Here is a 26,962-nt window from a genome sequence, read left to right as displayed (position 1 = left end):
AAGTGTTCTGAACACCTTTAAGGTAGGCTAGAATGAACTATGATGTTTGGTGGATTAGATGTACTAAATGCATTTTCAACTTAAGACATTTTCAACTTACAATGAACCCATTGTCAGGAAGTAACCCCATCCTAAGTTAAGAAAGATCTGTTTTTCTCATTTCTTTTGAAAGATATTTTCAGGGGCACCTGAGTGGCTCAGTTGGTTAAGCATCTGCCTTCGGCTCAGGTCATGATCCCAGGGTCCTGGGATCGAGCCCTGCATTGGTCTCCCTGCTCAGTGGGGAGCCTGCTTCTCCCTCTCCCACTCCCCCTGCTTGTATGCTCTTTCTCTCTCTTTCTGTCAAATAAATAAATAAAATCTTTTTAAAAAATAAAGATATTTTCACTTGATATAGAATTCTGTATTAAGTTTTTTTTTTCTTTTAGCACTTTAAATATGTCACTCTGTTGTCTTAGTTTCTGATGAGAAGTATGCCACGATTTTAATCTTTTGTTCCTCTGTATGTGATGTGTCTTTTTCTCTGGCTGCCTTCAAGATTTTCTCTTCATCTTTGACTTTCATATTTAAATACAATGTGTATAATTGTGTGTGTGTGTGTGTGTGTGTGTGTGTGTGTGTGTGTGTGTTGGTTTTTATTCGGCTGTGATTCTCTGAGCTTTTTGGACTTGTGATTTGACATCTTTATTTTTTTTTGAAAATCTCAGCTATTATTTCTTCATTTTTTAAAAAATTTTATTTAAATTCAATTAACCAACTTATAGTACATCATTAGATTCAGATGTAGAGTTCAGTAATTCATTAGTTGCATATAACACCCAGTGCTCATCATATCATGTGCCCAGTCACCCAGTTACCCCAACCCCCTACCTCCCCTCCAGCAACCCTCAGTTTCTTTCCCATAATTATGAGTCTCTCAAGTTTTGTCTTCCTCTCTGATTTCTCTGATTTCTTCCCATTGTTTTTTCCTCCCTTCCCCTATGATCCATTGCACTGTTTCTCTCCTCATATGAGTTCTTCACATTTTTCTACCTTGTTCTCTCATCTTCTAAGTTTCTAATTACATGTGCGTTAAGCTTTTTGATATTGTCACACATCTCTTGAATATTTTGGTTTTTTTCCCACTCTTTTTTAATTTCTGTGTTACAGTACGGTGATTTCTATTGATCTATCTCCCAGTTCACTGACTCACTGCACACACACCCCCACCCCCCGGGCTATGTTGAATCACCTTATGGGCCTATTGGAGGCATTCTTCATTACTGTTACCATTTTTATTTCTAGTATTTCATTTGTCTTTTTCCTATAGTTTCCATTGCTGTCCAACTGAAATTACCCAACTCTTGATGCATATTGACTATATTTTCTACTAGAGCCTTTCATATATTAATCATATTTTATTTTTTTAAAGATTTTATTTATTTGACAGAGAGAGACACAGCGAGAGAGGGAACACAAGCAGGGGGAGTGGGAGAGGAAGAAGCAGGCTTCCCACTGAGCAGGGAGCCCGATGTGGGGCTTGATCCCAGGACTCTGGGATCATGACCTGAGCCGAAGGCAGACGCTTAACGACTGAGCCACCCAGCCACCCAGGTCCCAATCAGAATTATTTTAAATTCCCTGTCTGATAAGGTAAACATCTGGCTCACCCTTTTGTTTGTTTTTTTTCTTTGATTTTGTTTTTTACATGACTCCTAATTTTTGATTGAAAGTTACACATTGTGTGTATGGCAGAAGAGACTGAGGAATATAGTATTATGTCTGGAAATGGTCATGATCTAGTATCTATAATTTGGGGAAAATTCTCAATTGACCTCACTTTCCTTCCAGTTATTACCTCAATTACTTCCAGTTATTCCTTTCAGTTTTCAAAAGAATCTTCCTTGAAGAATCATCTGTGTAAGTTGTCTCTCCTTCCTCATGTTTCTTTAGTTCATTGCAATCTGGCTTCCATCCCAATTCCTTTGGAATTGCTCTCATTAAAGTCTCCAACAATGTAGATAGTCTCTTATCTATCCTAATTTTATTCAGTCTCTCAGCTGTGTTTGGGGAGGTCATCAAGAGGACATGCCCGCTGGCTGACCCATGAGCTAGACCCTGGCAATCAGAGGCTCCTTACCCCCTCCGCTGTTCTTAGAATGTGTACTTTGTTTGCCTTCCCTGCTCCCAGAAGCTGCCCCAAGGACATAGTCTCGAGACAGTGATGTGGTGTTGAGACCATTTGGATGGTACACATAACTGAACCCAGTTAAGGCCTCTATAGAAACTTTTAAGATTTGGCAGATGTGTATGGAGATCTACTCATCTTGCGGCGACCCAAGACAAGCCTCGTATATAAACTCCTTTGCTTTTCAAGTCTGCCACCTACTAATCTAGAGTGGCCTGCCTCTTTCTTCAGTCTCCCCTTGCCCTCCATGGTTTACAGGGGCTGGTTTCAGATTACATCCAGGAAGCTCTCAAGGAGGTTGCAACCAACAAGCTACTTACTTTCTTTCTTGAACTTTTTTTAAAATTTAAACTCAATTAGCCAACATATATTACATCATTAGTTTCAGATGTAGTGTTCAATAATTTATCAGTTGCATATAACACTGAGAACTCATCACATGCCCTCCTTAATGCCCATCACCCAATTACCCCATCTCCCACACACCACCCCTCCAGCAACCCTTAGCTTGTTTCCTATAGTTAAGTGTCTCCCATGGTTTTTCTCCCTCTCTGATGACTTCCCATTCAGTTTTCCCTCCCTTCCCTTATGATCCACTGCACTGTTTCTTATATTCCACACGAGTGAAACCATAAAATTGTCTTTCTCTGACTTATTTTGCTCAGCATAATACCCTCCAGTTCCATCCATGTTGATGTAAATGGTAAGTATTCATCCTTTCTGATGGCTGATTAATATTCCATTGTATGTGTGTATAGTATAGAAGATATACCACATCTTCTTTATCCATTCATCTGTCAATAGACATCTTGGCTCTTTCCACAGTTTGGCTATTGTGGATATTGCTGCTATGAACACTGGGGTGCAGGTGCCCTCTTGGGATCAATATATTTATCTTTGGGGTAAATACCTAGTAGTGCAATTGTTGTAGGGTAGCTCTATTTTTAACTTCTTGAGGAACCTCCATACCATTTCCAGAGTGGCTGTGCCAGCTTGCATTCCCACCAACAGTGTAAGAGGGTTCCCCTTTCTCTGCATCCTTGCCAACATTTGTTGTTTCCTGTCTTGTTAATTGTAGCCATTCTGACTGGTGTGAGGTGGTATCTCCTTGTGGTTTTGATTTGTATTTCCCTGATTCCAAGTGATGTGGAACATGTTTTTTTTAAGATTTTTTATTTATTTATTTGAGACAGAGAGAATGAGAGAGAGAGAGAGAGCACATGAGAGGGGGGAGGGTCAGAGGGAGAAGCAGGCTCCTTGCTGAGCAGGGAGCCCGATGCGGGACTCGATCCAGGGACTCCAGGATCATGACCTGAGCCGAAGGCAGTCGCTTAACCAACTGAGCCACCCAGGCGCCCTGGAACATGTTTTAATGTTCAATTAGCCAACATTAGTTTTTGATGTAGTGTTCAGCGATTCGTTAGTTGCATATAGCACGCAGTGTGATGTTGAGCATTTTTTTTTCATGTGTCTATTGGCCATTTGGATGTCTTCTTTGGAGAAATGTCTGTGCATGTCTTCTGCCCATTTCTTGACTGGATTATTTGGTTTTTGGGTGTTGAGTTTGATAAGTTCTTTATAGATCTTGGATACTAGCCCTTTATCCATAATGTCATTTGCAAATATCTTCTCCCATTTCATAGGTTGACTTCTAGTTTTCTTGACCATTTCCTTTGCTATGCAGAAGCTTTTGATCTTGATGAAGTCCCAATAGTTCAGTTTTGCTTTTGTTTCCACTGTTTTTGGAGACGTGTCTAGCAAGAAGTTGCTGCAGCTGAGGTCAAAGAGATTGCTCTCTGTGTTCTCTAGGATTTTGATGGATTTCTGTCTCACATTGAGGTTTTTCATCTATTTTGAATTTATCTTTGCATATGGTGTAAGAAAATGGTCCAGTTTCATTCTTCTACATGTGGCTGTCCAATTTTCCCAACACTATTTGTTGAAGAGACTGTCCTTTTTCCATTGGATGTTCTTTCCTGCTTTGTCGAAGATTAATTGACCATAGAGTTGAGGGTCCATTTCTAGATTTTCTGTTCTGTTCCACTGATGTATGTTTGTGTTTTTGTGCCAGTACCATACTGTCTTGATGATTACAGCTTTGTAATAGAGCTTGAAGCCTGGCACTATGATGCCACCAGCTTTGGTTTTCTTCTTCAACATTCCTCTGGCTATTGGGGGTCTTTTGTGGTTCCATACAAATTTTCGGATTATTTGTTCCAGCTCTGTGAAAAATGTCAATGGTATTTGGATAAGGATTGCATTGAATGTGTAGATGGCTCTGGGTAGCACAGGCATTTTAACAATATTTATTCTTCCAATTCTTGAGCATGGAATGTTTTTCCATTTCTTTGTGTCTGCCTCTATTTCTTTGAATCAACTTTTTATGACAGAGCCAGGCACCTAGCCCATATTCATTCTCACCCTTATTATTTTTTAACAAAATCGTGGTCTCATTTAGTGTAGCAATGTGCTCAGCTGAAAAAAAAATTTTTTTTTCAGGCTTCCTTAGATATAGAGATGGTCATTTGACTAAGTCCTGGCCAGTGAGATAGAAGCAGAAGTTTCTGGGTGGTACTACCTTTAAGAGGGGTAGGGGCTGACCCTGATGGTTTTTGCCCCTTGCTTACTCTCCCCTTCTCCCTTCCCCCCTTTTCTTGGCATGGAATGAAGATATTGTCATTGGGATCCAGAAGGTCTTTTGCAACTGTGAGGAGACCCTGAGGATACTAGCACACTATTACTTCTGCCTACATTCTATTGGTCAAAGAAATGATCATGTCCAGATTCATGTGACAATGGATAGGAATTATTAGTGTATTTCAAGGAGAGAGAAACTAGTCTATTAAACCAGTCAATACAATTGCTCATTCCAGAAACCTAGGAGTCATCTTTGATGCCTCCATTTTCCTCACTCTTCACATCTAATCCATTAGGAAGTCCTGTTGAATCTGTTGTTAAAGTACATACAGAATTCATACATTTTTCTCTGCTACCCTAATCCAAGATACCACCACCTCTTTCCCAGGCTCCAGGAGTCTCTTAGTTGGTCTTCTCCCTTTTACCTTCCTTTCATCAATTTTCCTCACTGCTTCAAGAGTGACCTTAAGGGTGCCTGGGTGGCTCAGTCGTTAAGCGTCTGCCTTCGGCTCAGGTCATGATCCCAGGGTTCTGGGATCAAGCCCCGCATAGGTCTCCCTGCTCAGCAGGAAGCCTGCTTCTCCCTCTCCCACTCCCCCTGCTTGTGTTCCCTCTCTTGCTGTGTCTCTCTCTGTCAAATAAATAAAATCTTTAAAAAAAAAAAAAAAAAAAAAAGAGTGACCTTAAAATGCAAATCAGTTTGCTTTGTTCATTCACTTAAAAAATGACTTTATGGGGTGCCTGGGTGGCTCAGTCAGTTAAGTGTCCAACTCTTGATTTCGGCTCAGGTCATGATCTCAGGGTCATGAGATGGAGCCTGCTAAAGATTCTCTCTCCCTCTCTGCCCCTCCCCCTATTCATGCTGTCTTTCTAAAAAAAAAAAAAAAAGACTTTATATTGCATTTAGGATAAAATTTGAATTCCTAATAATAGCATTCAAGGCTATGTATCATCCTCCCTCTGCCTGTCTCTAATCTCATCTCATTCTGGTTTCTTCTCTATATTTCAGCTGCATGAGTCTTATTTCAGAAACTTAAACTTCTAAGCTTTCCTATTTCACTGCCTTTTCATATGTTGTTATATCTTTCTTGAAAGTTCTTTCCTTAATTTCTGCCATGACTAGCTCACTCTCACGCCTTAAGTCTTTGTTAATGTATCATTTTCTCAGATCAGCCTTCCCTGATCCTCCTCTTTAAAGTTGGTCCCCTTGCTATTCTCTGCCTAGCTCCTTGTTGGATTCTGTCGTAATTCTTTTTTGTCTGTTTACTTACCTCCTCAAATAGAGTGTAAGCACCATGCAGGCAAGAGCCATTTCTGTTGTTCACAAGGCCCCATACCTGGCCTTGACCCTGGTACTTTGTAGGTTTTAGACAAAAATGTTGAATGAGTGAGTGAATGGATAAATGCGATAATGAAGGTCTGATCCAGGACAGTGGCCATGGGTAAAAAGGGAAGGAATATTTGAAATTTTTAAGACACAGGTTAAATGCCCAGTCCTCTCTGAGGCCTCTCCTTATCTCTCTAGTCAGAAATTGAGTATAATGTCCCATGGCTGAACATCCTCTAATTTCTGTTTGTGCCTCACTTGGGGCCCTTAACATGCCCTAACTCTTATAGTGATTTTTAATGACTTCTCTTTCCTGCCAGATTTTTACCTATCTTAATGCAAAGATTACATTTTATTTATCTGTCTCCCATAATGTGCAGCATTGGCACATAGTAGACTGAATATATGTGTTGAATAAAAGAATGAGGGAATGATCTGAAAATTTTCCAGTTCTAGGGTAAGGAGAAGAGGTTTCCATAGACTGGGTACCTGGGTAGCTTCCCCGTGAATCAGCCTCTTGCGGAGGAGCCCATCCTGCTTGAAAGTTTTCCAATCTCATTACAAAGGTTCTTTGTCCAGGGCATGAAATTTCCATATTTCACTTTCTGAAATAAACCAAAGAAAGATACAAATAATGGACTGATCTTCTAGATTTAATAATCTCAAGTAAAAGCCTGCTATTCCCCCAGTGAATTAAAATACAGAGCATTTGAGCATTTCCCAGCACATCCCAGTTAGGCCAATAGAAATGACTTTGAACTTCCAAACTTTGCTACTTGGGGAAGCCTGGTAATAGGACTGAGTATACTCTGAGGAGGTACTTGGGTCCCAGCCAGTCTCTGCTCAGGCTGAGCCCCTCATCCTCCCTCCTTCTCTGGTGTCTGCAGGAATAGACCTTAGGGGAGAAGAAGGTAAAATCGAACTGAGACTTTCAGGGCCTCATTAGCATTTGCTACTTAGAGATTCCCCGAAGTTCAAGTGTGGAAATCCCCACAGGCAGCTTTACTTTAGATCAATTAAGGTCAGCCTCACATTTGCTTTTATTCTAAATAAGTCTCAAGAGGTTAGTTAGAAAGATGCCTACAGGAACTCCCCAAGTGACAGCCCAAAGAGAATCAGCAGGGATTTATTAAAAGAGTAAGTAAAGGGCAGGTGTCCAGGAAGTGTCCCTACAGATCTTATTCCAAGCACCCTGAGTAACCTGGCAACTCCAGGGCCAGCTCTCTCTGCTATGTAACTTAAGGACTGTCCCGGAAGACCCTCTCTACTCCTACCCTAAATCTTTGCCTTGCAGTCATTTCTGGATTAGTCAGGAGAGGCTAATCTCTGACTTTGGGACATCTTTGTTAACAAGCACTTCTCTAATCTACACAAATCACCAATAGCCAGATTAAATCCCCTTCTGGAAACAAAACCTTCATCTCATCATACACTGCATCACAGATTGTTTCCAATAACAAAACAAAAAGAACCCAAACAAAACAATTATTCAAAAAACAAATAAACTGTAAAATATGGAAACACCTATATAATGGCATTTTGTGCAGTCACCAAAATATTTATAATGAGTTCCTTACTGCATGAATAGCTATTTACCTATAATTTTAAGTGAAAAATCAGGATCAAGAATTCTATATATCATATAAAAAGCTCTGTAAAACCACATTTAGGCAAGGGATAAATGGGAAATACAAAATGATAACCATGAAAGTATTATGAATACTATTTCCTAATTGTTATGTTTCTTTAAAATTTTCTATTGTTTTAATAGCATGTATTACTATCATAATCAGGAAAAAACACACTAAAATGGTAATGGAGTCATTTAGCATAGTTATGATGCCAGATGGCAAGGAAGCCCATGATGGAGACCATACAGATTATTCGCTGGGAACACTGACCAGGGTGGAGAATGGATTTGTAAAGGCAAAAGGAAGCCATCCAGCACATGGATATTTATTTAGTGTCATGGGTGTTTGTATGCTTGGACTGAGGCCTTGGTTCCTCCCTAGTATACAAGAGGCTACCCTCAGTTCCTTGCCACATGAGCCTTCCCACTTTGCTTCATTGAAGCACACAAGAAGAGACAAAGAGAGAAAATGCCAGCCAGATGGAAGGAGAAGTCCCTTATAACCTAATCATGCAAGTGACATCCTGACATTTTTCCTGTATTATATTCAGTAGGAGCAAGTCAGTAGGTCCAGTCCATACTCAAAGGGAAGGAATGAAACAAAAATGTGAACAACACTGCCCCCCTTTATTCTAATAGATTCCTAATTTTGTTCCCTCTCTTCCTAATGATCAAATGCCCTAGGGGTAGTTGGGTCTCTTCCCAGCTCCAGGGGGTCAATCTTAATTAGCCTATACCAATTATGGTGATCCTATTTCCCTTACCAAGCATTTTAAGTATAAGAGTATGAAGAAATTCCACTAAAAATATGTGAGGCTAATCTCCTGGGAGGCTTCTGGGAAGATTATCCTCACTCTTTAAAGGGACATAAACACAGGGACACTTCCTGCTCCTCTGAATGTGTGATGTCCAGAACTTTGTCAGCCATCTTGAAAGTAAGGGACATCCAGATTAAGAAGGCAAATCAACACCAAGTGAGGACAGCAGAGCAGAAAGATTCAGAAAACACTTGGGCGGGGGCGCCTGGGTGGCTCAGTTGTTAAGCGTCTGCCTTCGGCTCAGGTCATGATCCCAGGGTCCTGGGATCGAGCCCCACATCGGGCTCCCTGCTCGGCGGGAAGCCTGCTTCTCCCTCTCCCACTCCCCCTGCTTGTGTTCCCTCTCTTGCTGTGTCTCTCTCTGTCAAATAAATAAATAAAATCTTAAAAAAAAAAGAAAAGAAAAGAAAACACTTGAGCTTCTGATGAAGTTACTGAGTTGCTGAATTAACCAACTCTGGATCATCCATCTCTGTAGTCCTTATTATGTGATTTAACCATGTATTCATTGTTTTGTCACTTTTGGTTGGATTTATATTACATGCAACTGAAAGCATCGCAACAGATAACAGTGTGCCTTATTTCTTAAACATTCTCTTACAGAGTAACTCTTTTTTAAAGTCTGAGACCTTGAGCAAGTTATTTAATCTCTCTTTACTTCACAAAATGGGAGAAATAACAGTATCTACATCATATATCCCTTGCAAAGATTAAATACACTAATGTACATAAAGTAAATAATGCCTGACACATTATAATGGTGCAATAAATGTGCAGTATTATTATTATTTATGTCAGACATTAAACTAGGCAACTTACACGGTGATTATTTTTTTTCCAGGGAGGCAGACATTATCATTTTTATTTTACTGGTGAAAAAATGAGATCAAGTAGATGAAATAATTTATTCAAAGTCACAGAATGACTACATTAAATAGAGACTGGTATATTTCCATTTTATAGATATGGAAATTGAGGTTTGGTCACAACTAGTAAATAGCAGAGCCAGGATTTGAAGCCAGACATTCGAATTCCAGGGACAGTTTTTAACCATTATTCAATGTACTACCTCCACAGATGGATCATAATTTATTGAGCCATTCCCCTGTTGTTGGATAATTGGGTTTCTAAACTTTGTTACAAGTAAATGAAATGAACATCTTGTACAAATATCCTTGACACAGCTGAACAATGATTTCTGTATGATAAATTCCTAAAAGTGGAAGAAGGTCTGTTTTTTAATAGCCAGCAGTGCCTTACATAATCAGAGGAGCAAAAATCAGAAATTAATAGAAACTTTTTAACATGCTCTAGAGCAAGGCATGTGAGCTGGGGAAGAGAGAGATCTTTGTGTATTTTCTAAATTGGACTTGGACATGCAAATTAGGAGATCTGTGCTCCCAGCCCCCACCCCTATCCTCACAAATTTAGGACTCTTTTTTTTTTTCAATATTACCTTGAGATTAAAGCAAGAGTATGACACAAAAAATCAGAGAGGAACTCATGACAGGGCTTCCCAGGAATGGGGCTGCTTGCTCTAGTCCCTCCTCCACCACTCTCACCCTAAGCAGCTTCTTTCCCCTTTTCTTCCTCCAGACCTTCCCCTACCTTATTGGAAGGCAGGGATGTAAAATGACTGAAGGGAGCTGTTCCACTAACAGGAAGTACATGGCATTATCCAGAATTAACATTCACGGATGACATCATGATTTTGGATATTGGTGTTATCTGTGTCATCCCCATTCATTTATTCATTCCACAAATATACACAGAATGACTATCATTTGCCAGGCAATGTTCTAAGAACCAGGGATACATCAGTGAACAAGAACCAAAATTCCCTGTCCTGTAGAACTATATTCTCTGACAAGGTGTTGAATGAATAACTATATAGACATGCCAATACACAGATTCATTATGTCATTTTGAATACTAATACATTCAGAAAGTCTCTTCTACCTCATTCCAGAAATTCTCTCTAGCTTTACCCTGTCCCCAGAAATGTCCAAAATATTTGCCTCTCCAGCTAAATGATGCCTTCCTTAGATCCACTACTCCAAGCTTAACTTCTTCACCTGAGTGATGTCCTGCCCAAGGAAAATGCATACCTCAATCCACTTCCATCAGGCTGTTAGGCCTACCCTTGTCCAGAAACTATTTAGGCACAGCAAATTCATAAGCAAGTCCCCCATTTTCCCTTTTTAAGATTACTTTATTTTTAAATAGGTAATATAGACACATAATTATGTCTCCAGCTTCCAAGTTTCCTTTGCCAGAGGCAACCACTGTTTCCACTTATTTATTATTTCAGGGGGAAAAAAATCACGGTAAATGTAACTCATGTTGAGTGGAACTATCTTTGTTGCTCCAGAATCGGTGTCTCAGGCCTGTAGTGAGGCAGAGAGGTATTGAAATCCTCATGGAAGAGAAACCACCAAGACGCCAGCCACACTTGGGAGTCAGATACTCCCTCCAGGTTTAATAAGATTCAGACAAACCAGTTCTGCCATGCTCAACTATGTACTCCACATTTCCCAATTCATAAAATCAAAAGACTAGGGAGGGGAGAGGAAGAAATTCTTAGAGTTGTGATAGCTCAGAAAAGACTTATGGCTTTTTTCTCCTTTCTCACAGAAGACAGGGCAGCTTCCTCCACTACCACACCAAGAAAAGTAAGGAGGGAAGTCCCGAGAAAATCCCCAGTAGGTTTTAGGGAGTGTATTTAGAAAGAGGAGGCAAGTAGATAAATCCCTGGTTGCATGCTCACAGAATGGTGGAATTGATGATGCTACCATCATAACTTTTATGGGGCGCCTGTCATGTTTATATGTTTCTAAAGATGTGTGCCTACAATTTGCCTTGAAATATCTGGACGTGAGGCTTGCTGGAGTAACCTGAGCCAGTGGGACAAGGGGCAATGGAAGTACAATGGTTGATTTTACATGTCAGTTTGCCTGGGTCACAGGATGCCTAGATGTTTGGTTAAACATTATTTCTAGGTGTGTCTGTGAGAGTGTTTCTAGAAGGGATTAGCAGTGGAACAGGTAGACAGAGTAAAGCAGACTACTCTTCCCAATGTGGGTGGGCATTAGTCAATCTGGTGAGGGCCTATAAAAGATTTAAAAGGCAGAGGAAAGGAGAATTCACTCTCTGTCTGAACTGTGGCAACAGTTTTCTCCCGTCCTTGGACTGCAGCTTATATTGTTGGTGGTCCAGTTCTCAGGCCTTTGGACTCAGACTGCAACTACACACCAGCTTTCCTGTGTCTCTAGTTTGCAGATGGCAGACTGTGGGACTTCTCAGCCTCCATAAACCTATGAGCCAATTCTTCATAAATCTCTTAAGATATATATACTATACTATTAATCCTTATCCCAGCCTTCCCCAAAGGTAACTGTGGCCTTTTACCAGAGTTACTGTGCACTGGGGAAAAGGAAATAATTAGACTTTCAGGGACTACTGGACACTGACTCTGAACGGACTCTGAACTGACACAAATTCCAGGTGGCTCAAAATGTCACTGTGGTCCCCCAGTCAGAATAGGGGCTTATCGAGGTTAGGTGATCAATGGAGTTTTAGCTCCGATTCACCTCACAGAGGGCAAAGTCGGCCAACAAACCTACCCTGTGGTTATTTTTCCATTTCTAGAATGTATACTCAGCAGCAGGCAGAATCCTCACATTGGTTCCCTGACCTGTGGAGTGAGGGTTTTATGCTGGGAAATGCCAGACAGAACTGCCTCTATCTAGGAAAATAGTAAATCAAAGGCAGTACCACACTCCTGGAAGGAATGCAAAGATTAGTGCCACCATCATGAACGTGAAAGATAAAGGGGTAGTGATTCCCACCACATCCCCATTCAACTCTGGCCTCTGTGATGGATCCAGAGATTATCCTAAACTTAACCAGGTGGTGGTTCCACTGCTTGACCAAACTGACACATCCCTTGGGACCTGGTATACAGCTACTGATCTAACAAATGCTTTTTTCTTGATACCTTCTAGTAAAGATCCCCAGAAGCGGTTTGATTTCAGCCGACAAGGCCAGCAATACCCCTTCACTGTCTTACCTCAGAGATATAACAACTCTGCAGAACTATGTCATAATTTAGTTCACATGGATCTTGATCACCTTTTCCTTCCACAATATATCACACTCATCCATTACATTGATGTTGTTATTGGAAGTTTGAAATTTTCTTTTTTCCTTGGATTGAAATAATTGTTTTATAAAGTAAGGATTTTCTTAGCAATGTCTTCATCATGATAGTCAAATGGACTGTGTATTCATCACCAGTGGAAAAAAAGCCCATGTTTTCATGTTTATACATGAAACCTTAGAAACCATGGAAATTATACAAGCTTTAAAGACATCATGCACCCTCTTGCCTTCTTGCCTCAGACCGTAGTCCCTAGGGAGTATGCCAGCCACCCTTATTAATCTTACTCTTCAACACAGAGCTAATTCCCTAAGTGGACCCAAGACTCCTCGTTGGAAAGGATGGTATCTTTTTCTCTTTGCAGGCATACCTGGGAGTATGTGGTCCAAAACTTAGAGTTGGGGATCAGGGGAAAGCGAGAGCCCCCACTTAAGCCTTGAGCCTAAGCAACACTTGCTAACTCAGAATTTACCAGAAAGTCCTATGCTAGGAGTTTCTAGAGACTGACTCAACTAATTAATGACTCTCATTCTGTCAATTCTCCTTACTTCTGGGTCTAGGATAAGGTCAGTGATGTACAGGCCCAGTGAAATTTCAGAAGAAAGATCAATATTAGATAAGGCTGGGGGCACCTGGGTGGCTCAGTCGGTTAAGCGTCTGCCTTCAGCTCAGGTCATGATCCCAGGGTCCTGGGATTGAGCCCCACATCAGGATCCCTGCTCTGCGGGGAGCCTCCTCTCCTCCTGCCCTTCCCCCTCACTGTGTGGGCTCTCTCTCTGTCTCTCTCAAATAAACAAAATCTTAAAAAAAAAAACAAGATAAGGCTGAAGTCTAGTACTATCCAAAAGATTTATCACTGATTCCCTCACGTGAAATGTACCCACTATCTTGGTAGTATCCTATTTTATTTATTTATTTATTTATTATTTTTTTAAGATTTTATTTATTTATTTGAGAGAGAGAATGAGAGAGAGAGAGAGCACATGAGAGGGGGGAGGGTCAGAGGGAGAAACAGACTCCCTGCTGAGCAGGGAGCCCGATGCGGGACTCGATCCTGGGTCTCCAGGATCATGACCTGAGCCGAAGGCAGTCGCTTAACCAACTGAGCCACCCAGGCGCCCGGTAGTATCCTATTTTAAAATTCCTTACTTTCTCTTTCCTTAGCTCAATGTTATTCTCAAATAGTAGAAAGACAAATAGTTATATAAATATAAAAATAAACAAATATAAGTAAACTTGAGATTTAATACTTGAGGAATGTGGTTGTCTATTTCCTGACTCCTGTGCTATTTCACATAGGAACCAAATCTCTCTATACCCCCAAGCAGTTATTATGTAAGTGATGAAAAGGGGTATAGTTTTTTTAAAACTAGCAACAAGAGCAGGCAACAAGCAAAAGATGTGGAAGTCAAAAGGAAGGTAAGAAGTTTGTTTAAGGAAAATAGGAAAGAATAAGCATTAACTACGCTCCACACGTTCTTTTAGATGCAGGAGTTGCAGCAATGAAAAGACGGATGAGTTCCCACTCTTATGGATTATAGATTCTGGAGGAAGGGGAAGTCAATTAACAAATCAATAGGTAAACAAAGAGGACATTATTCAGATAATAATAAATGCTATACTCCCTTAGATTGGGTGGTCAGGGAATGACCTGAGACAAGAATGATGTGAAGGAGTAAATATCAAGATTTTGGAATAGAGGATTCCAGGCAGAGAGGACAAAAAGTGTCAGAGTGCTAAGGTGGGAATAAGATTGGTGAGTTCATGGAACAGAAAGACTAGAGTGACTGGAACAGAGTGCAAAGGACAGAGAAGTGACAGATCATGTAGGGTATATAGATCAGGGAAGGAGTTTGAATTTCATTTTACATGTGCAGAGAACAGAATTCTCTAGAGTAGGATTCATAACTTCATCACAGAGTAAGGTAAATGAAGAAGAACTGCAACAGGTGGCAGAGTTATTTCTTTTTTGGTTGAACATTTCTTTTTGCTTTCAAAATAGCTTATTATATCATATATCAATTATGAAATCACCTTCTGGGAAAAACATAAACAAGAATAAAAAAATACATTAAAAAACAAGGATTTCTTGCTAAGGAAGGATTTAACTGACAGTTAAATATTAATACTCCATTAATAAGAGCTTTTACAAATAGAATCTACTTAATTACTAAAATATATTCATGAAGAATACATTCTTAAATAAACCATAAAAATTCTTCATATTCTAGAATGCTATTTTTTTATTTTTTATAATCTTTCATCTCCTCCTCTATTTGCTCCTCAGCATCTAGCTGTGGTAGCAAAGAGATGGTGTGAAGAAAATGGAACATTATTTAAAATGCTATTAGGCAACACATGATTTTTTTAAAAGCTTTAAGTAATAGTAAATAGTTAAAATAAAGAGGTAAATTTGTCAAAATGATGATTTCATGACAATTTGGTAAACTGGCCATTTGCTTTTGTTGCACTGGCATCCTACATATTGTTAGTGAATTAATTGAGGGCTAATAGGAGAGGTCAAAGTTCATGGGAGCCAGAATATTGTACTTGGAATACAAACATCTAATTTAGCAAAGGGATTTTTTTTTGAAAGACACAAACCTACAGAGTAACCAAAAGATAAAACATCAGCACAATATATTTTATTTTATTTTTTTAATGAAGATTTTATTTATTTATTTATTTATTTAGAGCGAGCAAGCGAGCAGAGGGAGAGGCAGAGGGAGAGGGAAAGAGAGACTCTTAAACAGACTCCATGCGGAGCGCAGTGGAGCTCCATCTGATGACCCGGAGATCAGGACCTGAGCTGAAATCAAGAGTCAGGCGCTTAACCGACTATGCCACCCACCGGCCCCAGCACAATATATTTAGAAATGGAAGGCAGAGAGATGCATGGTATCTGATTTTGCAGAGCTAAGAAAGACAAATTTTAGGCAGCAGCTAGGTGGGAGGATGGGACTAAGAACAAATATGATGTGTGAAATCCTCTGGAATTGAGAACGAAAGGTGTGCGGTGGAGGCCAAAACGGGAAGAACTGGTTGGAAGTTATTTCAAAAACTTTTTAATCCTTCATCCTTTCCCCCATTGCAATAGCTGTGAGACCATCTCTTACCGACCCTAGCAGAAAATTGGAAATTTATTCTTTGGAGACAGTAAACATAGTGATTTCATCTCAGCTACAATAGGTCTACTTGAAGGCATTAATATTATGCCAAAAAATAGGGGGATTAAAGAAACATATGCTTCCTAAATGCTAAGATTCTCAGATCTCTTCTCCCATTTAACTCCCAGAATGCTGGCAGCTAGATTTTTAGCCTCCAAGTAGACCAGAAGAGTCTTTTCTGATGAATCAGAGCCACCCAAGAGGAAAAAGACCTAAACACATTGATAGCAGGGCTTCCTAACCAAAGACTCAACCAGTTTAACCAATAAAGAAAGCTCATCATTGACAAGTCCCCACCAAAGCACTTTGGAATTTCAATCTATATTTTAGTCTTCTACTTTACATATGAACAGACAACCAAGTATTACCAGGCAAACGAGAAGCTTCCAATATGAAAGATAAAGGCCAAATTAAGGCACGTGTTGTGATGAGCACTGGGTGTTTTATGGAACTAATGAATCGTTGAACACTACATCAAAAACTAATGATGTACTACATGTTGGCTAGCTGAACATAATAATAATAATAATAATAATAATAATAATAATAATAATAAATAGTAAAAGAAGGGGGGAGGCAACTTGGAGGAAACAGAGTATCAATAGAAAAGAAAATCAAAAGTCACAATTCAAAGATACTTAGAGAGATGAAATGCATCCATGAAGCAAGTACACGATGCTATGAAAAGGAATATGTAGAAAACAAACAAATTAAGGGCTCTTAGAATTAAATATGATACAGAAACAGAATATAAGAGTTGGAAAATAGCTAAGAGTATCTCTCAGGAAGTAAGGCAAAGAGCCAGAGACTGTCATATGGGAGGAAACCATCATCATGATCACTTAAGAAATTTTTCTTAGAACCAAACAATTTCTTAGAACTTCATGAATTTCCAGGTTGAAGGGTCCACAAAATGCTCAGTGTGACACAGAAAATGGAAATACACCACAGCACATCACTGTGAAATGATACTACGCTATCATTACAAAGAGAAGATTCTATAAGCTTCCAGTTAGGTAGAAATATAGAAAAATAGAAAGATAGATAGAAGTAATAAGTAAAATAAGAAGAATCAGAAATAGGGATACTTCTCCAAAGCAATTCCAAAATCTAGAAAACAATGGGTAAATACCAGAGAAAAAGAATAGTTCCAGCCGAGAACACTAAACCCAGTGAAACTCCCAATCAAGTGCGAGGGTAGAAAAAAGACATTTCTAACATGCAAGTTCTTACTTTTATCTCCCATGCACTTTTTCTCAGACGATACTACAGGATACTTTACTCCAAAAAAAGGGAATAGATTAAGAAAGGAGGAAGATATGGGGTGCAGAACACAGGAGATCCCACAAGAGAGAGAAATGAAAGAATCCCAATGATGAAGGGATATCCTAAAAAGAGAATTATGTACCAGATTGGAGCAGTGTGATCCAAAAGTCATACATATTAAGGGCTGCTATCCCCATTCCCTCTGTCATTATGCCATTTTTAAAATCTTGACAAAGCTACTAGTAAGTGTATTCCATCAGAAAAAAAGGAAGGCATGAGATCCAAGAAATATGTAATTCAAATCAGGAGAAAACCAAGGGGAATTCCTAGGATAGCAGTAAAGGGAAGTCTCAGAATCACAGCTACATAGCAGGATCAAAGGACAATCAGAGTAGAATGAATCTCTAGCAAGAGTCTCTCTCTCTATCTCACTCACTCTGTCTCTGTCTCTGTCTCTGTCTCTCTCTCACTGGAACTGATAGATTAGCTGATGAAATTGCCCCTGTGGGAATCTAAAATGAGAAGTTATTGGAAGATGCGAGAAGAAATAGCAATTGGTAAAAGAAAAATTATGTAAAAACTGTGAAAAGATAAAGCAATTACTAACTTTAGGGAAGAAGAGTGTAATCACAGTATTTTACAATAGTCTAATAGAATATCTGGACAGACAATAATAATGTAAATATTGAACACTGATTTAACCAAAAACGTATTATAACTCTACTGGGAAGATGGGGAAAGAAAAGCAGAGAGGATGGAAGCACAGCAGAGCTAAATCTTCTCTACCATTCCTATCGACCATAATAGGAAGTCAAAGGACAATGTCAAAAATAAATCAATGAAAAAGATATTTGGAAATTTGTAGACAGGTAAACAGAGATACATGAAAGCCAGAAGACACAGCTAGAAAAGTAGTCCAAAGTTTTTGCCTCTGGGGAGGAAGACTTGAGGAAGTAAGGAGGAGTGGGGTAGAAAGCTATTATATTTATAATAAGTCTTTCAATACTATTTGACTTTTTATTCTTACTACATGCATTACATCAATCAAAATCCAAAGTATTATTTAAAATCCCTGGGTTCCAAGAATGGCCATAATGCCTGATTTGGCCTGATTTATATTTAAATTGGATATTCACTCTGAATATCCAGCTTGATCTCCCCTTGTAAATGCCCACACTTTACACCACCCTCCGTATTTCCCAAATGCACAGTGAAATCTCATGAACATAGAATAGGGATAGGGAAACTACAGAGTCAGGCAAAATTGGCCTGCCACCTGTTTTTCTATGAGCTGTGAATAAAAATGGCTTTTACAATTTTGAATGGTGGAAAAATCAGAAGGAGAATACTATTTTGTGACACATAAAATTATATGAAATTCCTCTCTCGGCGTCCATGCTCATTTGCTTACATTTTGTCTGTGGCTGCTTTTGTGCTACAGTAGCACGGCTGAGTAGTTGTGACAGTGACTATGGCCAGCGAAGGAAAGAATATCTGCCATCTGGTCCTTTAGAGAAAATGTTTGCCAACTCAGGACTTAGAAACTTAGTAAGACAGGATGGTACATGTAGGACCATCTCTCCTCTGTTAGCACCTTTCTGAAATCATATTCTGGAAATACAGGCACATATAAGCAAAGGCACTCTCCAAACTAGCAGAAAATCATCTCTCCTAGTTTCACCATCAAAGCCTTTTGTCAGATTTCATCAGAGCTGGGATTTCCTGGCAGCCCCCACTTCCCAGCACTATGATTTCTGAATCAACTTGTGGCCTGTCATCCTCTCAATAAGAAACAAAGAAAAACTGACTTGGGACCTGACTGTAAGAAAATTGGAGATACCATCTTCCAGTCTTTAGCATTACTGTCATCAGGAAGAGAAGGAAACTAGGAAGGTGAATGATCTAGAAAAGAAGAAAGTAATTAGAAATGAGCAATATTCTGATTTTCTTCATTACAAGAGGGCCTATCTCCCCAAAGGTAGTACTATACTAGCAACACTAGGAAAATGAAAACCGAACTGTATTTTTTGTTTTTTTTCATCACTGACTTGAAATCTAGATCTATTCTCTATAAAACTGATTCTAGAAAGGTAGTTTGCCTTCAAGACCTTCTGTTCCTTGGCTGTAGGGTGGCCCAAAACTGAATTTGCATCTCAGAAACTGAGACTAAGAACTTTGGGATGGGGGAGAAGGATAGAGGTCATAAGTTGTTTTCTGTCTATATTGGGTTTAAACAACTGAGACATTTCCACTCACTTACCTGGGCCTTCCCTGTTCCTCTAATCTGGGATACAGATACTGTGACCCCTTCTCCTAGGGAAGTTCTTCAAGTTACGGTTTAGTTTTCTGTACTGGGAAAGTCAGTGATGTCGACTCCACCAAAAGAACTCCCTGGTCCCATTTCTGGATCGAGACTTGAATGCTGTAGCACTTCAGAGTCAAGACTTCTTGGAAAACTGCCTTGAATTGTGCCTAGACTTGAGGAATAAGAGAATGGGAAAGAGAAAATAGAGTCCTATTTTCAGGGGTTATTTGGGACATCAAATAAATTTCCAAAAGATTCTGACCTAAAGATAAAGCTAGGATCTACTGAAATATAGGGTACTGAGAGTTAGCAGAAGGACCTTATGATCTCTACTCAACTTTGTTGCCCTGTATTATACCTTTATTTTCACTCATTCTCATCCGGCCTCTGCAGTGCTGTTACAGTTTATAACTTCAAGCAAAAAGACAAATTAATATTAGAGGTATAGGGCCTTAGGAAAGCATCACAAACCTCTTCTCTGAAAAGATTAGAAGCCCAAGAGAAATATAAATCTTTATAACACAAAGGAAGGATATTGGCCCAAGGATACAGAACCTCCTTCCTCACTGCTGCTCATTGTTTTCCTTTCTGGCAGAAAATCCTCAAGAACATTTTCTACTGTTCCACATACTGAATTTGTATGTGTCTTTATGGGAAACAAAGAGGCAATGAGCCCTATTCCTTCTCTCCAACTTTGCCCTTCTAGCTTCCCTCCCTCTCTGATCACCTAAGTGCCCCATCTCACCTACTATGTGAGCTCCAGGACTCTTTCTACAAGTTTTCTTTTCTGTCATGGTTACACATTCCTCATCACTTTTTGGATTCTGCTACTGAACATGGAACGAGATATCCTTAGGCAGAACATTTAAGAATTTGCTCCTGTCACTCCAGGATCTGTTCATTGGTGTGGTTCTGACCTCAACCCCTTAAGGCATAGCTGCCAGAATTGAGTCAGAGCTAATTCAAAGAAGCTATGGCAAGAAATCTTTGGGCCAAAAGAGTTCCCACTTAGGTTGAACTCCTGATCCAGGGAGGATGTTCCTGAGTTTCAACACAGGGTACTCTCCTATCTCTAATACCTGGCCATTATCTAGCTCAGAGGACAACTGCAGGCCAGGGGGAAGGCAGCATTTAAGAAAAGAGACACAGACTTTCAGAAGTGCATCCTGGCATACAGGAGCCCTACATGCTGGCATTCCAAATTTTGGTTATATACCCCCTGCTAACCATTCCCTCAGTGAAAAAGATCTCCCCCATAACTTCCTCTAAATACTTCTTTTTGTGTTTCTTACTTTTCTGGTTCTTCAACTACAACTCAGGGACATTTGGGAACTGAAGCTCAAAACCCTTGAAACCAGTGTACCCTTTACCATGTGTTAAGTCTTTTACTTTGGTATAAATCTCATTTGTGTTCTACCACAGCCCCATGAAGTATTAGTACCCCCATTTAATAAATAAGAAAACTCAGAGAAATAACTTGCTTATATCAGATTTAATCATACAGCTGGGACTTGAATCTAGGCTTTTCTAAAGCCAAGGCCTCTGATCTTTCCAAGTCCCGTGCTGCTGGTCATCATTCAATTGGGAATTCCATTTCTAAAGGTTTCTAAGAAGAAAAGAATAAAATCCTCTAACTCCAAAATTTCATAGGTTAGGTTAGAACTGATAATAAAAATCATGAGGAAGAGGAAACATGAAATGAAAGGGATAATAAAGCTTAGACTGGAGCATAGGATACAATTGAGTATGTCTACTTTACCAATTTCATGGGTCCCAGGCTCCTTATCACTGGAGATTCAAACTGTTATTCCTCACTTCCCAAAGCTCACAGGAAGGGTAAACTTGTTTTGTATAGCCGAACTACACAGGAGAGTCCCTGGAGCAGAAGACATCCATTTGTCTAGGCAGAAAGGCCAGAACTCTGACAATGCCGTTCCCTGCCACTGCCTCCCTGAGAAGTGTGAAAAGCTTCTCACCACACTTCACTGGCTTGCCTATATGTAAGTCACTGGGGAACGAGCCCTGCGTACTAGTTTCAGTGCTGTTGCCATGCAGTGGTGGGACCTTGATCAGGGCCCTTTATCTCGCAGTTTTTTCTTCCGTGAAATGAGGGAATTTTCAAGATATACTTATGGGGTGTCAAGCAATGGGCAAGGACAGACCCATAGATCCTCTGACCCAAACCATATATTTCTTTCTCCCAAGTCCCCATAATGGGTAATCACTTTTACCCTCTCAGAGCCCTTTACCATGTTAGATTCAACAAAGGCCATATACCTACTGGCTTCTTTGCAGGAAGCACTGTGCTAAGCATCTTCCTCAAGCTTCCCCATTGGCACTCTCAGGGAGAAAAGAACAAAAACCAAACACAACCCCACTCCCTCACTCCAATGCTTAGGTGATCAAAAGTCCTAGTCAGATTCTGGGACCCTTGGCAGTTTCAAAGAGACTGAAGGAGTGTAGGGTCTGTTCTTCAGGAGGGTGAAATTTAAGAAGCTGCTAAATTCTACCCCAGATTGTCTACAGCTATCCTCTCACCCATTTCTCATTCTTCTACGTCTCATTAATAGGGAGCACAACAGCCTCTTCCTTCTGAGCCAAATCACTCATACAGCATCTTGGGGCAATGGCCTCTTAGTCCCATCCCAGAATCGGGACAGAGGAGGCCCTGAGACTACATTCCCCACAAGACACTGCTCCGCTTCCGGTCTCGGAATTTTCTTCCTAGGGGGCACTCATGCTCTGATCGTTAGTACAAGATCCCCGTGATTGGAGTATAGGACAGGTTAGACCCACCCAGCCTTCAGAATATGGGAAAGTACTCAAAAGATAGGTACTTTGGGCTTTTACCCAACTCCTGGCACCCAATCTTTCTCCAACATCTCTTGCGGTAGCAAGAAGGAACTGTCTTGTGATTTGGGCTTGTGTTACGTTTGGGAACAGCATGGTTCCTCAGTCCGATGCCTGTGGTCCCTGGAGGACAGGAGTCCGCTGCGTATGTCTCCTCAGCCTTACGGCAAGAAGAAACCAGAGCCCCAGGAAAGGGACTTCGGCGAAACTGCACATAAATTATTCGCGCAGCTTGCATAATTTAGTTTTAAGTGTAGTAGGCAGGGAGAAAATTGTGAACAGGTGTGAGGCAAGCAGTCAGTTTCTTAGCCAATCGGTAAAGCACAACTGATGTTGCAGACCTGAAAAACCCGCCCCGTTGCCACGGCAACAGCCCAGGGACTAAAATTTCTGGTTTCTTTCATTCTTGAATCTCAAATGCACCGGGAAAGGCCCACCAAATAAGATCTGGCCTTTGCTCTCCAGGAGGTGAAGTAAGGAGGATAGTTGGTCAGTCGACAAATATTTATTAAACTCCTACTGTGTAGGCAACATACTAGACATGGAGGTAAAACAAATTAAACGCTGCTCTTGCTATCAAGCACATTTTTCTAAGACAGAAGTGATGATTGTTGTGATGTGTGCTATGCGGGAAAAAAAACACAAAGACTCCTAACCCAGACTGTTGAAATGGAGAGCTAAAGAGTCAAGGAAAGCCACCCAGAGAAAGTGATAAAGTGTCCTAGATTTGCAAAACTTCAACCCTCATTATCTACACACAAATTTAAAGTCCAGATAAAGAACAAGGCTTAAAAAATAACAGTTTAAAAAGAAAATATAGGATACTATTTTTATGACCTAAGGCAGGGAAACAAGTCACAAAGCTAAGAAGCCATAAAGGAGACTGATACAACTGACAACATAAAATTAGCAACTTATCAATAACAGAAGATACCATAAACAAGGTTAAGAGATAAGAGAACGACAAGGGGAAAATATCTGTATCATGCATGAGAGCAACCAATATCTAGAGGTCTGTGCCCACCAGCCAAAAGTGCCAGGAAACATACTTGTAAGCAAGCAGATTTGGGTTTTTACATGTTGCAACAGGAAAGACTGTGCACCATGGGGAACCTATTGGACATCTCATAAGAGGGGGTTAAGAAGGAACTGTCTTGTGATTTGGGCTTGTGTTACGTTTGGGGACAGTCTGTCAGAAAGTGGGGCAATTCCATGATTGGATAACTTAATTATTATCTATGGTGATAGCACTTGAATGGAGCTAAAGCTGTATTTGATAAAGCAGTAGCAGGCCCTCATGTTTGCTGCGAGAAGGAGATGTTTGGTCTTTTTTTTTTTTTTTTTTTTTTGTAATTTTCACAGTGTTCTTGCCCTTATCTGTGCTCAGACGTGATTACAAAGTGGTTGTATTTTTGTCTTGCTCCAACAGAGTCACAGAATAACCCTGTTTGATGTTGGTGTTCTCTGAAATTGTTTCTGTTAAGTAGGGAACTTCTGGGCCTAGGTTCTAGTTACAGGCTAGCTCTTATCTGACACCATTTTCTTTCTTGTAGAATATATAAAGAGCTTCTACAATAGTAAAACAATATAAAACATTATGGAAGGATAGAAACAACAATTCACAAAAGAAATACAAATGAATGAATAATTAAACACATGAAAAGATGTTTAACTGCACCAACAGGAAAATGCAAATTAAAACAGTAAAACGCCACTGGCATTAATTTAAATTGGTTTAGCATTTTTAGAGGGCAATTTGCCAATATCTACCAAAACATTATATACATATATCCTTACCAGGAATTCCAGTTCCAAATATCTCTCCTAATGAATTATATGCACATATACACAAAGAGGAAGGTGAAGAGAGACTTACTGTAGCATGTTTGTAATAGTAAAAACTGTCAAAGGGGAATAATTAAACTCTGGAATATTATACAATAGTTATGTCAACAGGCACTAATCTAGACTAACCGGCTTGGCTAAATGATTGTCAAAATGTAGTACCTATACAGAAAAGAGCTCATATGGGAAAACAAGATTTTCCCAAAGTACCCAGACTCTATGACCCATTTTAAAATTACATGAGGGCTTGCAAGGAAGAGTCTGGTTACTCTTATGTACAAGTGCTGCCAACATTCTAAACTGATTTAGTGACCTTGGTGACATGTTAATACTGCTTTAAAAAGCTTTTGTTATTTTTAACTACCAAGCAATGCGAGCAGCAGGCCCTTTTATTTTATTCCTGTGTCTTATTCCAATTCTGGGCTTTGCCAGAGGGTCAAGGTTTGGGTGAGGTTTGAAGAATGAGGTCAGGGAGGAATGTATAATATATTCATAGGATATATAATCTATTTAATAAAATATTTAAACTGTTTCTATAGACAACTTTCACTGAAGGTTAATTTTCCTAGTTCTGGAATATTTCCTTTTATTAGCTCAAATGTAAAATGCTCAAAACCAAATATATCATTTCCTCTCACAATGAGCCACTATTTAATAATTAACACAGAACTTTCAGAAGAAAATGACCAAACTCTAGGCCTATTCCATCTCACTGCAGAAAAACCAAAGCCTAACAAGCTTTTTAAAATTTTGACAAAAGTGTATCCTACAGTTGCAGATCTTATCTGACCGCATCCAAGTAATTCCACCATAAAGAAGAGAATGAAAAATGTAACTAAGAAGTAAGTTCAAGGAGGCCCAAGTGCTGAAGATGAGCTATATACCTGGACTCAGGTATATCTCAAGGTTATGGTGTAGTAAGGGTCAGGCTCCCAGTGAAATTGCCACATAGACTTTGAAGTGGTTTTGTACAGAGAGATAAGAATGAGGGTGTCAGTGGGTTCATGAAGTAGTTCACTGTATAACACTGTGCTAACAGGTAAACTTGATGATAGAAAGCTTATGAATATACTCAAGAGTTTAGAACCAATTAGAAGATATAAGTAAAGCACAGCTACTGTAATATGCTTATATCCAAACAGTATTATAACCAGATTGGTATTATAGCTCTAGAGAGTGAGAAAATGGCCCAGCTTCATTGGGCAATTTCATTTGGGCTTCACTTTAACCATTAGGAGAATAAAAACTAATGATAATAATATATATAATAGCCAAACTTTTTGCATGCTTAATATGTTGAAAGGCCGTAAGTGCTTGATATTCATTCATTTAACCAATATTTATTGAGCACCTAGTGTGTGCTTGTCAGCATGGTGCTAGTTGAGAATAGGATAGTTAACAACTCAGACAAGATTCTTGGTCTCATTGGGCTTCTTTTCTTTTCTTTTTTTTTTAGTTTCAGGTGTAGAATTTAGTAATTCATCACTTACATATAACATCCAGTGCTCATCACAAGTACCCACCTTAATACCCATCACTTATTTAACCCATCCCCCAACCCACCTCCCCTCCAGTAACACTCAGTTTGTTCTCTATAGTTAAGAGTCTGTTTTCTGGGGGCACCTGGGTGGCTCAGTCATTAAGTGTCTGCCTTTGGCTCAGGTCATGATCCCAGAGTCCTGGGATCGAGCCCCATGTCGGACTCCCTATTCCGTGGGAAGCCTGCTTCTCCCTCTCCCACTCCCCCTGCTTGTGTTCCCTCTCTCGCTGTCTCTCTCTGTCAAATAAATGAATAAAATCTTAAAAAAAAAAAAAGAGTATTTCTGGTTTGCCTTCCCCCCCTGCCCCATGTTGATCTGTTTTGCTTCTTAAATTCCACATATGAGTGAAATCATATGGTATGTTTTTCTCCGACTTATTTTACTTAGCAGAATACACTCTAGCCCCATCCACACTGTTGCAAATGTCAAGATTTCATTCTTTTTGATGTCTGAGTAATATTCCATTATATATATATACCATATCTTCTTTATCTATTCATCAGTTGATGCACATTTGGGCTCTTTCCATAGTGGCTATTGTTGATAATGCTGCTATAAACATTAGGGTGCATGTATCCTGCTGAATCAGTATTTTTGTACCCTGTGTGTAAATATCTAGAAGTGCAATTGCTGGGTCATCCAGTACTTCTATTTTACACACACACACACACACACACACACACACACACATTTTTTTTTAAGTAGGCACCACGCTGGGCCTGGAGCCCAACATGGGGCTTGAACTCACGACCCTGAGATCAAGACCTGAGCTCAGATCAACTGTCAGATGCTTAACCGACTGAGCTACCCAGGCACCCCTCTTCTGACCATTTTTTAACTGGATTATTTGTTTTTTTTGGGTGTTGAGTTTGATAAGTTCTTGATATCTTTTGGATACTAACCTTTTATGAGATATGTCATTTGCAAAATATATTCTCCCATTCCAAAGGTTGCCTATTACTTTTGTTGTTTCCTTCACCATGCAGGTTTTTATCTTGATGAAGTCCCAATAGTTTATATTTGCTTTTGTTTCCCTTGCCTCAGGAGACATATCCAGGAAGAAGTTGCTATGGCTGATGTCAAAGAAGTTACTGCTTATGTTCTTTTCTAGGATTTTTATGGTTTCAGGTCTCACATTTAGGTCTTTCACCCATTTTGAATTTATTTTTGTGTCCGGTGTAAGAAAGTGGTCCAGTTTTCCCAACATCATTTGTTGAAGAGACTGTCTTTTTTCCATTGGATATTATTTC

The 26,962-nt window shown here is 39.7% G+C and overlaps 1 protein-coding gene across 1 annotated transcript in view; it reads left to right on the top strand.

Annotated features, from left to right (window-relative positions):
* Nucleotides 1-12,392: 12,392 nt before the first annotated feature.
* LOC116642630 (testis-specific H1 histone) overlaps nt 12,393-26,962 on the top strand; it is a 38,329-nt gene continuing 23,759 nt past the window's right edge. The window contains exon 1 of the mRNA XM_032421109.1: nt 12,393-12,765. Coding sequence (XP_032277000.1) covers nt 12,393-12,765 — 373 coding nt within the window. The remainder of the gene's footprint in view (nt 12,766-26,962) is intronic.

The sequence above is a fragment of the Phoca vitulina genome, unplaced genomic scaffold (assembly GCF_004348235.1).
Source record: "Phoca vitulina isolate PV1807 unplaced genomic scaffold, GSC_HSeal_1.0 scaffold23, whole genome shotgun sequence".
Lineage (NCBI taxonomy): Eukaryota > Metazoa > Chordata > Mammalia > Carnivora > Phocidae > Phoca > Phoca vitulina.
Note: the sequence above shows the minus strand (reverse complement) of the source record. Positions and strands in the feature narration are given on the sequence as shown.